Consider the following 16,958-nt stretch of genomic DNA (forward strand, 5'->3'; position numbering starts at 1 on the left):
AGATAATGTGCTCTTACATTGGTCTTCAAAGCTTAGTTTTCAATATTTTAAGTCCAAACACTTTTTTATTTTTCATTCATAATTGTATGTTAAAGAATGTCACGGCAATAAAAATACAAATATAATAAACTTAATGGTTTTATTTCTTCCCTAAAATAGTAAGAAGCCATATCGCTGAGCTAATCTAACTTCTTCCATACACCATGAAGTGACTGAGAGTCATAATTAGAAATAGGTTAGGAGTCAACCTGTAACGAAGCTGTTTAAGAATCCCGAAGGCTCTATTTTCTGCTTATAACTTTACTACTCATCAGAAGTCAGTTTTGACTAACCTAAAATCTTTCTTTTTTTTATTTCACCTGTTCCTGTATCCCACTGCTAAGCAAAGACGTCTTCCTTGGACAATGCCCTCGGTCGCTTGCTTCTTGTAAACATGTCTGGCCCAATACCATTTTGTTCTGACGATTTTTTGGCTTATTATACATAGAACCTTTTTACACAAAAATAATTTGCCACACACGAACAGTCTTCAGAGCCGCGAGCCAACAAAAAAAGCCAAGTGTATCATCTGAAAAGCTGTCAGTCACAAATCATCTGTCAGTGAAATATGCCGTGATGATGCAAATCTTAAGTCTGATGGAGCCTGGTGTAGTGGCACACGAGGAAGGATGCTGCACATGCTCATTGTGAGCCACTTCTGGGAGACGGCGTTCTTTCTCCTGGCGGTGTTCGCTACGTACTTGTTTATTAGAGAACTGGTCAGGGTCACCAGGCCTAGGGCTCCTTGTTGGTAAGTCCATTTATCTTAAATAAGGTCTTCAATGCCACTATATTATAGGATAAGTGGATAATCGTAAGAAGTCATGAAGTCCTATAGATGAGCTCTACAGTATCCAAACATTTTGTAATAAACTAAAGTTGTGTAAGGGATAATTTCTTAATGTGCTAAATAATAAATATAAGGCTAAATAGCTATTTACCCTAGTGTTGAAACTGATGTGATATTTTGTTCACAGTACTAGGTAAAACTGCTCAGCTGAGTTGACTTTTCGTTCCAATGCAACCAGATTGCAACTATACAAGTAAGAAATATTTTTTTTGCTTTTAATGTTCTTAATCCTATATTCTTTGCATATTAGTGATAAAGATCTTGTAAAGGGAGATTAGTAGCTTTTGACTGTTCTCTATAAAATTGTTAACCTACAGACATATAGAAGTTCTCTGTATGTTAGGTCGATGAAAAAGTCTTTTCGCATTATACCTAGTATGTATGAACTTGTAATAAAATCTTTTTGGCTTCAAGAATCACAAATGAGTACACGGTTCATTAGGTTTCTTTCAGTGAGCTCGTGCGAGCTTTTTTGTGTAGAGAAAAGATTTTATTACAAGTTCATAGATACAATAATGCGAAAAGACTTTTTCCCAAATCTAATATCATAATGGTGTGTTTCAGCCATGTCCGTAATGGATTACCAGAGCGTGATCCTCGGAATTGTGATCTACTTGGTCCTTGTTGCGATTCGTTAGTACTTTTTCTTTTGATCATGCACTACTTTGAGCACCTCTATGGGCTGAACAGTATAAGTAAGAAATCATTCATTCATGTTCATCTTGTTACTCGCGAGTAATTTTGTCGCAGACACTGATTTGAGTCCAGAAACAGACACATTTAGAAATTTTGCATTATTTCTTGCAAACAAAGACTTGAGAAGATTAGTCATGTCAAATGAAATTATAAATTCTTTGGATGGATCAACGCGATTTAAGGTTTGTTCAGGCTTAGAAATTAATTATTCATAATCTGATTCTCTTTTTATTTCAGTGATAATACTGAACGAGACGTTCTGCAAAGCGTCTTGCATCAAGAACGCGCAACAGATCCAGCATGAACGAGAAGTAGAGGAGTCAAGTGACGTCGAATTGAACATCACACGCGCAAACAGACCCACATCTAAATACATCCACGCCACTGGCGATGCACCACACGCACCATACCGCTCTTACTTTAATGAACCCGCCTAACACACTAGATGGCGCCGGCTAGATACCAGTCCAAATACTAGCACGTAGTTTTACTATTAGTCGATAGATGGCGTTATTCTAAATATAATTTTGAATAGTTCAATAGTTAGGTTGTAAATTTGTAATTAATAAATTAAGATGTCACGGCAACAAAGTAAATGTAAATTCAAAAGTACAAATATAGTAATAAATAAAACTTCAATTTTGTAGTAAAAATGATTAACTTATTTTATTTCTATACAGTCTAATTAAAGCAGGTCAATAAATACCACATGAAGATATCTTAACTAGGTTTTTTATAAAGATTTTAATTACTTTTACTAAACCGATCTAGAAACCTAACTTATTATTCAATATTACACGGGCTTAATGTGACCAAGCACTTGGTATTGCACCTTAGTTTGCTTGAAGTTTCGTCCAAATTTAATTGGGTATGGACTATAATAATAATTATTGTCCAAGAACAGTACCGCTGCGCTGAACTGTCAATCTGACCAAGACGAATTCATACTAAACATATAAACCTCAACGCGTGTCTGATTGTATTTCCTTTACATGAAAACTTCAACTACTTATCACAACTTTTGTGATCAGATAGTATGAGAGCTGCTTAATGCGTAAAGTTACTTCCCTTTTGCTTTTGAGTAAAGCCACAGTCACCAGCTAGTATTAAAAAGATTAAATTTCAATAACTCCCCGTGCAATATTAGATTATAATCACGCAACGCGAAAGTCTGACAGCTAGCTTTAACTTAGTCTTCTAAGAATATCTTGTTCATCGGCACACTGTCAAATATTTTGTTGGTGACGTCCTGAAACACCGTGCTTAAAGACTTCTCGTACGATTCCTTTAGCTCATTGAACACTAGGTCGGAGTTCTCGTTTAGGAAACTGGAAAAGAGAAAATAAGGTTATTTTATTTATACAATCCTTACTCTGTGGTAGATAATATAAGTTCAATATTATTATGTACGAAGTACAAATACTGCTTTGTACATAATGACCCCAGTTGCACATAATGTAAAGGGTTGCATTTATTGCTAGATAAATACACGGTTGCGGTATAACAAAAACGCTTTCAGTTCGCAAAAGAAACCACTAATAATACCTCTGTGTCTCTGTGCAATAAGGTACATATTATTAGTGTATTTTTTTCTTATTAAACATTATTACAGTCATGAATAAAAGAAATAACATTAATGAAATGTAAGTGAATACACTACACAGCAATAGCGCTATCAACAGCATGATAATATTAAGTTACGCTATTCCACACTAGATGTCGCTAGTTGTACTATCATCAAAGATTCCAACAAAAGTCGAAAGAGACCACTTTTTAAAACAAATTTAATCATATACTCACAGGTTCATCTGGTCCCCAAGTCTCTTGTCTCCGTTGAAGAGGTTAGAGAAGTGCAGCAACACCCTCTGAGGTATAAACTTGACGCGGTAGTCGCGGATGTGCATGTATGTCTCTCCGTCACGTTGCACTGGCTCGCCTATTAGGTCGTGTTTTACTACTAAGTTCACTGGAAAATATAAAAATAAAGATACCTTAATGAACGTCGCGACTAGTCTGCGGTCAAGTGTGTGAGTTAATCACTGTTAACAGAAATCCTTACCCCATCGCCCATCTCTACAAAAATGATCTTATTCTTAGATTGTAGGGAGCCGCGATAACAGAAGGCTATGAATAAACAGTATTATACCTTATTGTACGGCCAAAAGATGATATTTATTACGTAAATTGTTAGTTATTGTTTTGCGAATTGCGAGATAAAAACGACTGACCGCTAAAAAACAAAAACAGTTCTCTAACTCATCATTAATACCGCTACTGTCTACTAGATGGCGTTGTACTCACCCATAGTGATGTTTGCGAGACCTTTGCCCTGGATGGGCAACACTAAGATCCTTCCTTTCATCACGTAATCGGCTATGAATTCCATTTTAGGAGTGATGGAGTCTGTTCTTAGTCTGTAGTTCTTTAGATCCGCTCTGGAAAATGTATAAGTACGGTTAGAAACGTTAGAGGGTGTCAAGTACCGTGGGTTTGATTCCCACACTGACTAAAATATTCGAATAACCAGATTCGATTGAAAAGATTTTCCGTAGAAATCGTATGTATGAATTTGGTAATTATCTGTGAGTTAAATTCGACCAAGATGCATTGAGTGGTTGTGTATGATAGGGTAAACAACCTGTCAGGCAAAAAGTTAATTACGCATTCAAACGTAATAATAATGAATTTTACTAAAAGATGGAAACCATGAAATTTAAATTTAAATTCCATAACTTAGGCCGACAATTAGTTCAAACAAACTTTTCGTTAAAATAATTATAATTATGTTGATACTTACTTGTACGAAGTAAGCACAGAGTCAGTGAGTCCATGTAGAGCGATGTTCCTATAGTTTTGTGTGATAACCACCGGGCCAGCGCCTGACTCGATGTTGATGCCTGACACGTGCAGCGGCTCCATCTGAGGCACGGACAGGGATGGGATACCTGGAACATTGGGACAGTAAGCACTTAGAGGAGCAACATTTGCCACTTAATTCTTGAATAAATTTCAAATGAATAGTTTTGTTTTTCTTGAACGATCGATTTTCGATGGTAAAACCTCCCCGAGTGAAGTTTCCCAGCAATAAAAACCTATGTATTGTGAAATAAAATATAATAGGTATTGGGTTAAAAGCAATGTTACCTTTTTTCATCCTTCTTAACGCATCAGGAACAGCCGCTTTTAGACACTCGTTTAGCTTCGTATCCTTTTGTCTGCATTTTGTGAAATCTTCCGCTGTAACAATACAATTATTCTATTATCAAAATGTTCGGAAATTATCGTGAATATTATATCGTAGTCATCAGCCTAGCCTTTTTCGTACTATGAAAGCTTCCAGTCTTACCGGATGCAGCTGGATACCAGTATTTTACATGGAGCGACTGTCTATCGGACCTCCACGACCTATATAGTTACCAGTAGCACGATTCCGTACAATTGGAGCCATCGAGTAAAGAGAGTTAGATATTTATTAGAATGTACTGCCAAAATAGGTTTTACGACGCCCGCTACAGGAGCTGAACCAATTGTCATTTTTTTTTATAGCTAGCCGGTTGTCAGTAGTCGACAGTGGTAGAGAATCGCAGTACTTGATAGTCGATATAGTTCACGAAAGCCCTTGCTAACGCTGTAATGTCAGACTTTCATACTTCTGCAACAACTAAGCAGTGAATAAAACACATATCTGTTGTACAGTACGGATCGTATCGTAATAACAAAGATGAAAAACTAACTTTGACATCTAGCGATTTTTGCACGCGCAGCTACAAAATAAGATATTGTTTATCGAGATAATTTTCGATTAATATGTTTATAATAATCTAATGTGCAGTACGATATCATGATTGCAGAATTATAGTACATAAACTACATACTACATAGACTGCACATAGTTGCGTCATCATCTGCATCAACAACGGACGACACAAATTACGTGGTAGGCACGTTATTCGTGTCATCCGACAATTCGCATACGTAAAAGATATACAGTAGTACCCGAGTATTGAACAATTAAACTGTTAGGTACATGTATCATTAACAAATTATAATCATGTCCGTCTAGCCGACATTTGGCTACAGTGGCTGGTGTCATTGCAACGGTACAGGACTTCGTTTAAAGTGTCCGAGTGTGTGCACAATACAAATGTACACTCCCTGTTCCCATTCTCGTAGCCTGGTTGGACGGATAACCGCCAAGATTAGTTAGAGGCCAGAGGGGCAAGATCGAAGTCTCACGTACTCTCCGAGGAACGGAGGTCTTCAACCTCAACTTCCATAAGACCATTACTAAAAAAATCTTAACAGAAAAACACAGATACCACTTATTGGCCCGCCTCGGCATTCGAACCCCAGACCTCAGTGCTGTAGTCGTATCCACTACTGACCGCCCGATAGAGACCAAAGTCGATCGCCCGATGGTCAGTTCGATTCCCACTCAGACATTGTAAAGTCATATCGTCTCTTACGTATCCATCACCATTCAAGATTCAAAAGTAAAATCTCTCTTTATAAAACGGCTATCCATCCAAATCCAATCCTTCCCACACATTGCTTAACTTAAACATGTGTTTCCCAACTGATACTTTTGCATTACACCGTATATTGTCATCTACACGCTAGCTATTCGTTACAAGGCCGGGCAGTTGCCAAACACCTCAGACGGAATTATACCGGCGTTGGCCAAGTATTATATACTATATATAAATAGTTCTTTATGTAAATTAGTAGCTAAATATATAATAATTAACTAACGGAAGTTTTGGAGGCTTTGTTTGTAAATAATCATGTCCGTGAACAGTTTCCGTTTAATGCAATAGCGAAATTTGCAATTTTTGAAATTAATTTTGCTTCGACTATTTAATAAAGAGCCTTGGTATGTACGATTTATGTACATTTTTATTAACAATACTATGTATTTCCAAAATAAAATAACTGTATCAAAGAGATCACCGTCAGATGCATAAGCCACTTAATTTTGAATTTTGTATACCTAACTACTTCCACTGGCTGTGAGCAAAATTCTCACTTCTTAACAATTAAGTACACTATAATAAAATTATGAGAGGTTTTGATTGAGTTTTCTACAGTAAGATACGTTTTAAATTAAATACGGACCAGATAGACACATAAAAAAGTTAAAATTGTTTAAGAAATAAGACTACATTCATGGCGGAAAGTCACCACGCCGGCGACGCTACCAGTTTGTACACGCTGTCTGCGCGTCAATTCTCATTCGTAGCTAATATTTGCAAAAAGGTTATTAGCCTAAATTCTACGAAAAATTACTTGAGGATACGAGACTCAAACATTTGTTTTTTTTAAACGACTCTTGCTATTATACTCTAAACAAACTTGGTCAGTAACGACTAACGACTATTTGGACAAAGTTTAAAAATATAATAGTCAGTTTTATGGTTATTATATTTGTCTGTCAAAACTAGCATCCTGTTAGGAATTTTCCAGTATTTCGTTAGATAACTTTAAAGTAGTTATAAACGGTTGTTTTTCTAGATATCTAGCCGGTTCTATATTAAGATTATTATAGCGTTTTTAAGCATTTAAATTTAGCAATAGCCATAAAGTAGTTTTCCTAACAATCATGTTCAATCATGTGTTATTTGCATATTAACAGTTCCAGATTTATCAATTTGATGACTGTAAGTGTCTTGTTCGATCATTATTTTTACAATGAGTATTTACTCAGAATGGAACCACACATTCTTTTACATTTTTACTCTTTTGCGGCATACTAATATAAAAGTAGTTTAAAACCTTACACAAAAAAGAACGACACGATTTTCGCTTAAAAATAGGGTTTACAAAAAGGTGAGCAACCAACTGCAACTGATAGAATAGACATGTTTTTGTAAAACCTTTGATATCTCGCTCTGTGGTTCCTATTTGCACAAATACGGAACATTATTTCTCCGTCGCACAAGCCTTTAGTTAGATAATATTATGCATATTGATTTATGTTTAACGGTCTACTAAACGGTAAACAATCACAGCTTGTCGCATAATAAATACTACAAGGCGCAACAGATCTTATAGGCGGTGATTTGGGGTCCTTTTCTTTTTTTATTTCCCGACGTTTCGACCGGCTTACATCAATCTTGTCGCGGGTTAAGTGAATTTTAATATTACATGCATTGATATCGATAACAAGTCATATTTGCTTTATATTAGTAGTTATGGTGTCCCAAAATCTTTTTTGCGAATCGTATAATATTGAGAAATTAATTAAAACGAGCAAGACGTGAGTTTCTTACCGGTTTTTCTCAAGAGTAACAGCAATTTCAAAACGGTGGTACTGTGGTAGATAAAAAATACTAAGACGAATTCAAAAACTTGTAAAAAAAAATGAGACATAATCATAATATATTTAACTTTTGTTACCTGAATTCTTCTCATTAACTTTCTGTAGCACCATAAACATATTCCTAGTTAATTTTTGTTTCTATTGTATTAGTAATTTAACTTTAGTTAAAACTCTATGTTAGTTATTTACAAGTTAACTAAGAACAGTTATAAACACAAAGTTAAAAGTAGCGATGTCGTAACTAGTTAAGTCACCAGGTTTTCCTCGCTGCGTCGTGTCTGGCATATCAATACTTACATCAGTATACGTAAAGCCTAGACTAGACTAGGGGTGACAAACTTAGGGCTTAAGTTTTACAGATATTTTACAAAGACATGTAAAAATAATTAACAAAATAAAAGCTGGGTTTGGTGTTGTATGATCGTTCCTATTTCTATAATGATAAATTCACGCCTGTTATACGCGTGTATAAAAAACACCCACGTTTCGCAATAATTAATATTTGTCCCATGTAAGAGGGGGCAGGCATATTGCCATATAGCGGGCACATTACCGAAACATTAGTAATTATCATTAAAAACATATTAGCACTTTGGGCAACGCGAGAATCGAACCAGGATACTTGTGACTTGTGTTCGTATACATAACCACTGAAATCAAAGAGAGCCTACCAATATACATTGTCGCATTAATTTAAATATATGAACCGTGAAAAGTATAAAAGTTGATGAGAATTTATAATAATTTAATGAATCTCGTGCCAGCCCTACTATCTCTGGTGTAACGTAACTCGCACGTAACATTGGTGTAACAGTTGAGATCAATATTCATTACAAATATATTGCGAACAGAAAGATCAAGGACGTCTCACTATAACTTTATTTATCGGTAATAAGAAAACCCTTAATAACCAATAAAAAAAAACTATTATTGTATCCGAAACTGGTAGCCCAATTTTATTGAAATTTTGTATGAAGATAGTTGAAAACCCGGGATCAAATATAGGACAGTTTTTTTATAAGGGGTTCATATTTGCACGTGCAATAGTTCCAAGAGACATTATATTGTAAACTGAAAAAAGACCTTTTTTATGAACACCCACTTAAACACCTGTAACGGGCCTTAACTACACTAAAAAATCTGCACATATGAACTACTAACTACTACTAATCCTGAACCATTTGCAGATTCCATAAATAATTGCTCCGAGTGAAATCCGAAATCATGATTTCTATGCGTAGTGGAAGCTTGTAGCGACCATATTATCCTCTACTCCGCAAGTGACATAATTACATTTATTGAATTACTCATTAATTAAATGAATACCTAAGGTTTCCTTAATTTTACAAAATTTATTTACCCAATTAATTTGGTTTTATCTCTTAGATGAAAGTAACCTTACTTTACGAGTAGGTCTCAGTCAACTTACCCTTTTACTGTTACACAACGTAATAAACGTTACACGCTGGAACTTTCTAAGTAACATCTAGATAATTCTAAGTAAACGTTTAGTTTGCGCAAGAAGTTTTATATCTAACAAGATCATAAAATTTAAACAACCCGAGATTGTTTAAACAACCAAGTAAAGTGACTTCTCGTTCATCATCAGCCCAGCCTTTCTTCTAAACTACATATATTGGTCTCGACGCATGTACCTGGATACCAGTACCTCCGCTATCCAGGTTATAACATGATACCCTTCGGTTAGTCTAGTTGTCAGACTTTTAAACTTCTACGAACTAATTGCTGTTAACGACTGTTCAAGGTCTCTGAAAATGACAGCCGGGACCCACAATTTCAAGGAGGAACTTGATATGTATTAGATGGTCACCCATCCCAAAGGTCTCTGAAAGTGACAGCCGGGACCCATAATTCCACGTCCACAGAACAACCTCGGCAAGCGTAACTTAACTTCAAAGATCGATCCGCACTGTTGTCTCGTTACACAACGGTAATCAAAGTTTACACGGTTACGTAAATAGATGGCGCTAAGAAAGGTCACGGTCAACAATGTTTAATGTGCACTTGTTATTACGAAAAGTGTTAAAAATAATGGGAGTTTGGTAAAAGGTTTAAGAGTTCGTAAATAAATATTTGTTAATGTTAAAATTTGCACAAGATTTTAGGTATATTTTTTTTATTTGATTTGGTTTTGAAGTACAGAATACGTAAAGGTCATTGAACTTTTTATATGCAAATGTTTGTTATAATATAATTTATTTTAGATTGGTTTATATATTTACGTTCATTTGTTTTAAAGGTTTTTTTAAATGTATCAGTTTGGTGGTTATACTTTCCTTCACCATTCATAAAAATAACAGTATGCATCAATAAACGGAGCATAAAAATTCCTCAATCTCAACTTAGAAATACTTGTATTGATTCATTTCTTGAAAGAAAATCCCATTTAATGAGTTAGAAATCGCACCTGAAGTCTCTGCACACCAATCCCATCTACCGCTATACATATGTCTTTTAACAACATCTCTTAAAACTCATCTCAATTTTTTAAGTCTTATCTCAACGCATACCCAAGCTCAAACTTTAATCAACACTTAAACTGAATCTCAAAGTCCCTGACACGATCACTTTCACAACGTCCTTCCTGCTTTCTCAATTATATTTAAGTTTATTTCACATCATATCTTTACTCTTGTGAAACGACGCCGGGCGACCTTCGTAGTTTCGCACTCAGCTTTGTGCAAGACAGACAGACAAATATAGATGTTGCGTATAGATATGTATTGCATCTTTCTTTGAGTCAATAAACTATATGAGAAGTGGTGATCAAAGGTTGAGATGATTTGTTAATCGTGTTCTGTTGATACGAATTGAATTGATAAAATGTGAAATTTTTCTTCGTAATAATAAATAGTATTGTGTTGTGTTCCTTTATGTATACGTAAATAATATATGGCAAAAAGCAGGTAAATAGTTCTAGATAAAATCTGGATAATAAAATATCATGTCTTGCAGATGATTAACGTACCTAAATACACATTTTGAAGAAAGACAAGTTAATTTTATGTTCGCAATGTCCTCGCAGGTAAGGTAATACTTTGAATCGACCAAACAAAAAGTAGATACTAGTGCCTGATTATAGCCCGACAACTTAGAAGTGAGACTTGTACGCAATGTTTGTGGCTTTCGGACGTTTACAAAATTCTATCTTTAGAACATCAGTGACTCGGATTATAACGTTATTTAATTTCAACTTTAGTGAACAGAAATTACCTATAATTTTTCTGTTGACCCAGTTAACTACCTACCCTATTACAAAATACAAATAAAAATAAACAAAAAATCTAGAAATATCTAGACAAATCTAATCTTCGAAAATCAAGTAAAACAGATTCGCTAACAAACACTACGGGTCAAGGTCGTACAGCGGACGCATGTAAATAGTTGCGTCGTCTCATTGACATGCGCACGCGCACGCCGACCTTGCGCATGCGATACTGACCCTACGGTTATTGGTGGTATAATAGCACACGTAGAGACACTTAGGGCCCGGGATGACGCCTTGGACCAATGTGATGGTTTTAAGCATTTAGTTAATGACTGTGACCTCACACGAAGGCTCATATCTGTGTATTGTTCTTCTCTTGAAGAGAATTTAATTTGGGTCGACTTTTAGCATGCCGAGATGACCAATGGTCATCGTCAGAAATGATTAACAATACAAAATCCTACAATATATATTTTTTACATTTTATTTATAAAATCACGCTTGAAGGTAGGCCCAGTTAGTCTATTGAGCTACACGATGACATGTTTGACAATATTTTAAAGGTTTATTTATTCATATGATTGAAAATATTCGTAAAAACAATTCACATATAAACATATTAATCCACATAGTCCGAGATATTCGAGTATGAATATGGAGCAATTTGAAAACGATTATCAAAAAAAGAAACGTCTGGTGTTACGGCTTGACTATTATGGTGAAATTTTGTGGTCAATTAGTTATAATTTTTTTCATATTTCTCATGATGTACGATTTCTTTTTATAACTAAGCCAGGCCAAGCAGTATTTGACAAATAGTAAACACAAACACCAACAACCAACTGAAGCATCGTCAACAAAAGACAAACTCTTCTCCTTTTCACGTTTGGCATGTTTGTAAAGAAATTTCTCTGGTTCGATAAAAACTCTATTTGACAATGACAAAGCTTCTTGTGAATCATTATAATAAGAAGACCCCGGATATCACACAATGTACTTACAGTACCTTCGGGCAATTTCTCGTGTATTCCATATTTGCAATACTTAACCTTAACGAAGGATAGCAGTCATAAATTATGTTTCAATATTTATTCACAACCGGTTTGGTAATAAATTATGTAATACTGAGAAATATAGACTGTTTGTATGTTTGTGACACGGATGTTTATTCATATTAATAGAATTAATATGAATAAACATCTTATAAATTCTAAATGAAGAATAACGTGAGCATGCATTATTTATCTCAGTTTGATTGATATTATTGCATCTTCGTTCCTGTTTTTGCAAATCAAGAATATGACTCTTGTGGGATTGTATATCGCTTAATTAAATAGAGAGACATTATACATAATAACAGGCCTCTGTTAGCCACTGCGCCAAAAAATGATTTGTTTATGCATGAACTTATCAAGGTATCTGCACTTTCTGATGATCGAAATTTTAGGTTACTGTAATGGAATACTACACCCTAAAGTCTTTGAGCAAAATAATGTTACTAAATAAGTGACCGTAATAAATTAAGTGACATTAAAAAAAAAGCACTTTACAATAAAAATATTATAAATTGTGAACCTGAGTTTAAAGCCACAATAACACTGGAATGATTTAACTCATTACCTTCAGTTTTAGTTTTTCGATAAAAAAGAACTTTATCTATACTAATATTATAAAGCTGAAGAGTTTGTTTGTATGTTTGTTTGTTTGTTTGAACGCGCTAATCTCGGGAACTACTGGTCCGATTTGAATAATTGTTTCAGTGTTAGATAGCCCATTTATCGAGGAAGGCTATAGGCTATATATCATCACGCTACGACCAATAGGAGCAGAGTACCAATGAAAAATTTTACAAAAACGGGGAAATTTAAGATTCTCTTATGACGCAAGCGAAGTTGCGCGGGTCAGCTAGTCAGACATAATTGTTTACTTTATCTACATTAAACAACCCAATAATTATCAGAAAGTAGCAAAACAAGCTGCAAATTTACCACAAAACAGCAAGGGGCCAGTGAAAGCGAACACGGAAATATATTCATTACATGATCTCAAATGTAAGTGTAAACAATTTAATACGGCTCTTACGTTATATTACCGAGCATTACGGCTTACTACGGCTTACTCCGGCTTACACGCGACTGTTAGATAATGCACATCATTAATTTATTATGTGATTTGAAGCTGAATTCGGAAGTTGATTTTTTAGGTTGGCGCCGTCTGTTGTGCAGGGGTTACGAAGTTGATCGACGGCGGTGATCGCTTTTTTTATATAGATGGCACATCTATTTTTTACTAGCTCTTGTCCGCGACTCTGTCCGCGTGGATTATAGTCATACATCTTACGGCAAAAACCACAGGCAAAAGCTAGTACTTCTGAATTGTAGGTGTAATTCTGGTACATAAGCTACAACACTGCCAAGTTTCATCAAATTCCGTCATTGAGTGCAAACGTTAATCCAAACACATATATTATTTATTTAATAAGTACCTAACAGATAACTTATAAGATGGAATTTCAACAGTTGTTTATACATATTTTCTGTCACTTTATTTAGTAGATAAGTCATCTGGCACCTGTTCATAACTTAAACACTGTTACTATCAACTATGTTCTTAAGCATAGATAGAATAAGTAAGTAAAAAAACAACTCAAAATTAAATGCAAAAATTATTTGCAAGGATCGTATTTAGTGACAGGCTTCTGGTATGCGTTTGGCCAATGTAATTAATTATGATGATGTATTTTATTCTTCACTTATATTCAGGCTGGAATGGTGTCAGGTAAAGAGAGGCTACATCGTTAATTTTGTAAGTTATTTCCATCCTTGAATTGATGTAAAACCAGGAAGAGTTCTGTGGAGGTGGACCGGTGTCATGCGTTGAAGATGATTATTTATACCAAGCTGTTAGCCTTCTTGAAAAGCGATAAATAGTAAAAGACATTACAAAGACAGCAATGGAAGGATGATGTTCTTTGATTTCTTACTGGTGTTAGTATAGTATACTAGTCAGACTGTTTTGAATCATATTTCACATTAAATAAACTAACAGTTGCCATTACCACAGAATAACCATTACAGTTTCACCGGCTACCGTGATTTCGGCAGAATAAGATGCAAACGAAAATAAAAACCATTTGAACTCTAAGTAAATACTAATATGTCGTTAAAAACTTTAACATTGTCCTCTAACCAAGACAATACAAAAATAGGTGTATTTTATTAAATCGTACTCTATTTGCATTTTAAATACAAAAGTTTGTGAGTATGTTTAATATCCTTTTGGGCAAATAAATATCACTTTATGGATTTTAAAGAAAGTAAATTCACAGATAGTTTAATGCCATGATTCATATTTTAGATACTTGTTACTCCGATAAAACTATCTACGCGATTGAAGTCGCAAGCAGAGGCTAGTCTTTGCATAATCCCATTCTGGGGTGCTGTTATGTCTAAGGAAGTATCTTCCAGGTCACTCTAATCAATGACCATATTAATTCAGTTCACGAGTTAAGAGTAATGTTTCGTAACAAATGAAAAAAATATAATCGTGATCATTATATCGAGTAGTGTTAAATAACTGTGGTCTAGACATTAAATGAATAGTAAGAATGGTCATTTGGGATTCACTTTCCAATTAAGGTCTATGAATCTTTAAATCGAGATGAAATGAAATATCTTTGAACGCTTTCTCAAGGCCTTAATCAACACTATGCAGACCCTACGCCATGGTTACCATACCATATAAAATATCACGCCTATTATTCCCGGAGGTGTAGGTTAAAGTGTATGAACTACACCCCCGGTAATACATTAACAATGTTGATCCTTTTGAAAGACAACTCCCGCACTAAGAATTGCTCTTGTGTCGCGGGGACTTTTACAAACATACAAACAACGGACACAAAGCACAACCAGACCCGAAACAATTATTTGTGGATCGCACAAATAATTGCTCCGTGTGGGAATCGAACCCACGACCTCCCGACGCAGTAGTGTTGGCGTGGTGACCTAAACCACTGCGCCACGGAGGCAGTCAATGTTAGTCCCGTGTAATAGGGAGCGAGCTTAATGCTATTGGCTACCATGGATATATATTTTTATATAAATTAGAAAATATCATTAACAATGTAGGTACCCGACCAGGGAATCGAACCGAAAACCTTATGATCAGCAGTCGGATGCACCATACTATTAATAAAATAATAATATAATTATAGTATACTAAAAATATGCATGTGCTTGACCTCAAAAATATGGGTTAGGACATTTAAGATTATCTATTGATCAATAAAAAAAATAGCGAATTTCGCTCCTAATGTAAAAATATCGCAGATTCATGAATGGAATATTTCAAGTCTTTACAACATAACGAACAAAACGGACAACATGTTACGCAAACAAGATACCTATCTTTAGCTTAGAGCTTACAAACTTAACTGTCTGTGAAATAAACCGGGAAATGCATATGACATAGTTCAACAAGGTTGTATAGAGCCTTCTATGCAAGGATTGAGTGTACAAAATTAAGAATTTAGTACATCAGTGGCCCGCAGACCTATGCAGGTGGCCTGTATGATACAGTTATTTTATTTTGGAATTATAAAGAATTTTCAATATACCTATATAAACTCTTCCGTGAATGTGTGAGTGACTGAGTGATGGTCAACGCACAGCCGAAACTACTGAACGAAGAAATTTGAAATTTAATATAAAAATTCTTTAGGAAGTGTAGAGGAGCAATAAGATAGGATTTTTGGAAATTCCACGTCACTGAAGCCGCGGGCGGAAAGCTAGTTTCGTAAAATCTAGGTAAATCATGCATGCCAAGACTCTCTACTAAGTTGTCGTACTACTCAGTAACACGGAAACAATAAAAATAAAAGAAGAAATAAAATACTTACGTAAACTATTATCAGCTGCCACGAAACTCATAAAACAAACAAAAATAATTAAATAATTATACATCTTAAATGTTTAAATTTTAATTTCACTTCAACACATTCGCGATTCAGAACGAAAGTGACAGTTCTCGCGCATGCGCAGTGTACACAACTGAGGCGCGCGCGCGACCGCCGCCATTTTTATCCAAAACTGCGGGAAGGGTTGTGAAACGAATGATTGCTTCTCAATTTTGCTGTATAATTGACGTAATTTTCCATAGAGGATGAAATAAAAGAATGAAATTGGATATTCGAAGTTTTATCGTTCCGTTTTAATCTGTTGCAGACGGAATATGTGTCGAGGACGTTTTAAATCGTCATTATTTGAAGCTTGCAATCATGGTGATGCAGTAATGTAGGCAATTGTTATTGTCATCTGAAATATTAATGGATTCTTTAATAGTTTTTGAGCACGTGCTTTGTATTGGGAAAGGATTAACTTAGGCATTAAAATGTTCAGTAAGACAGTAGGTAGAGAATGTAGAGATACAATGCATTCTATTTACGCATTTACGGTCATAGTTGACATAATTATTTTTTTTTAATTTTATATCTTATCATCACCTCCGGATAAGTATCATATCGAAGTTTATGGTATTTTTCATACATTTACTGACACTTTATCTAGCAGATTGGTTATCTGACACTTATTTATTACTTGTGAAAATTACCCCTATTCTGTTTTAATTTTATTTCTTGAATAAAAAAATAATGATAATTGGCTTTGATCGCACATCAATATTGCATTTTTAAAGCTATTTTAAGAAAGTATTCAAGTTAGGAAGCTATGAATATAAATTAAGGATTAGGTAAATACAGTGACGTAAAACTTAACATGACATTAAAATTTGATTACACACATTGCAGTTAAGTTAGGAAAATATAA

At 34.8% G+C, this 16,958-nt stretch overlaps 1 protein-coding gene across 1 annotated transcript; it reads right to left on the reverse strand.

Moving 5' to 3' along the window:
- Positions 1-2,224: 2,224 nt before the first annotated feature.
- Jhbp12 (Juvenile hormone binding protein 12) lies at positions 2,225-16,194 on the reverse strand. The gene is made up of 6 exons (XM_076127904.1): positions 16,034-16,194; positions 4,730-4,822; positions 4,383-4,530; positions 3,887-4,020; positions 3,386-3,551; positions 2,225-2,913 (listed from the first exon to the last, which is right to left on the reverse strand). The coding sequence occupies exons 1-6, from the start codon at positions 16,095-16,097 to the stop codon at positions 2,775-2,777; spliced, it is 744 nt and encodes a 247-aa protein (XP_075984019.1). The 5' UTR covers positions 16,098-16,194; the 3' UTR covers positions 2,225-2,774.
- Positions 16,195-16,958: the final 764 nt, after the last annotated feature.

Source organism: Anticarsia gemmatalis, chromosome 20 (genome assembly GCF_050436995.1).
Source record: "Anticarsia gemmatalis isolate Benzon Research Colony breed Stoneville strain chromosome 20, ilAntGemm2 primary, whole genome shotgun sequence".
Classification (NCBI taxonomy): Eukaryota; Metazoa; Arthropoda; class Insecta; order Lepidoptera; family Erebidae; genus Anticarsia; species Anticarsia gemmatalis.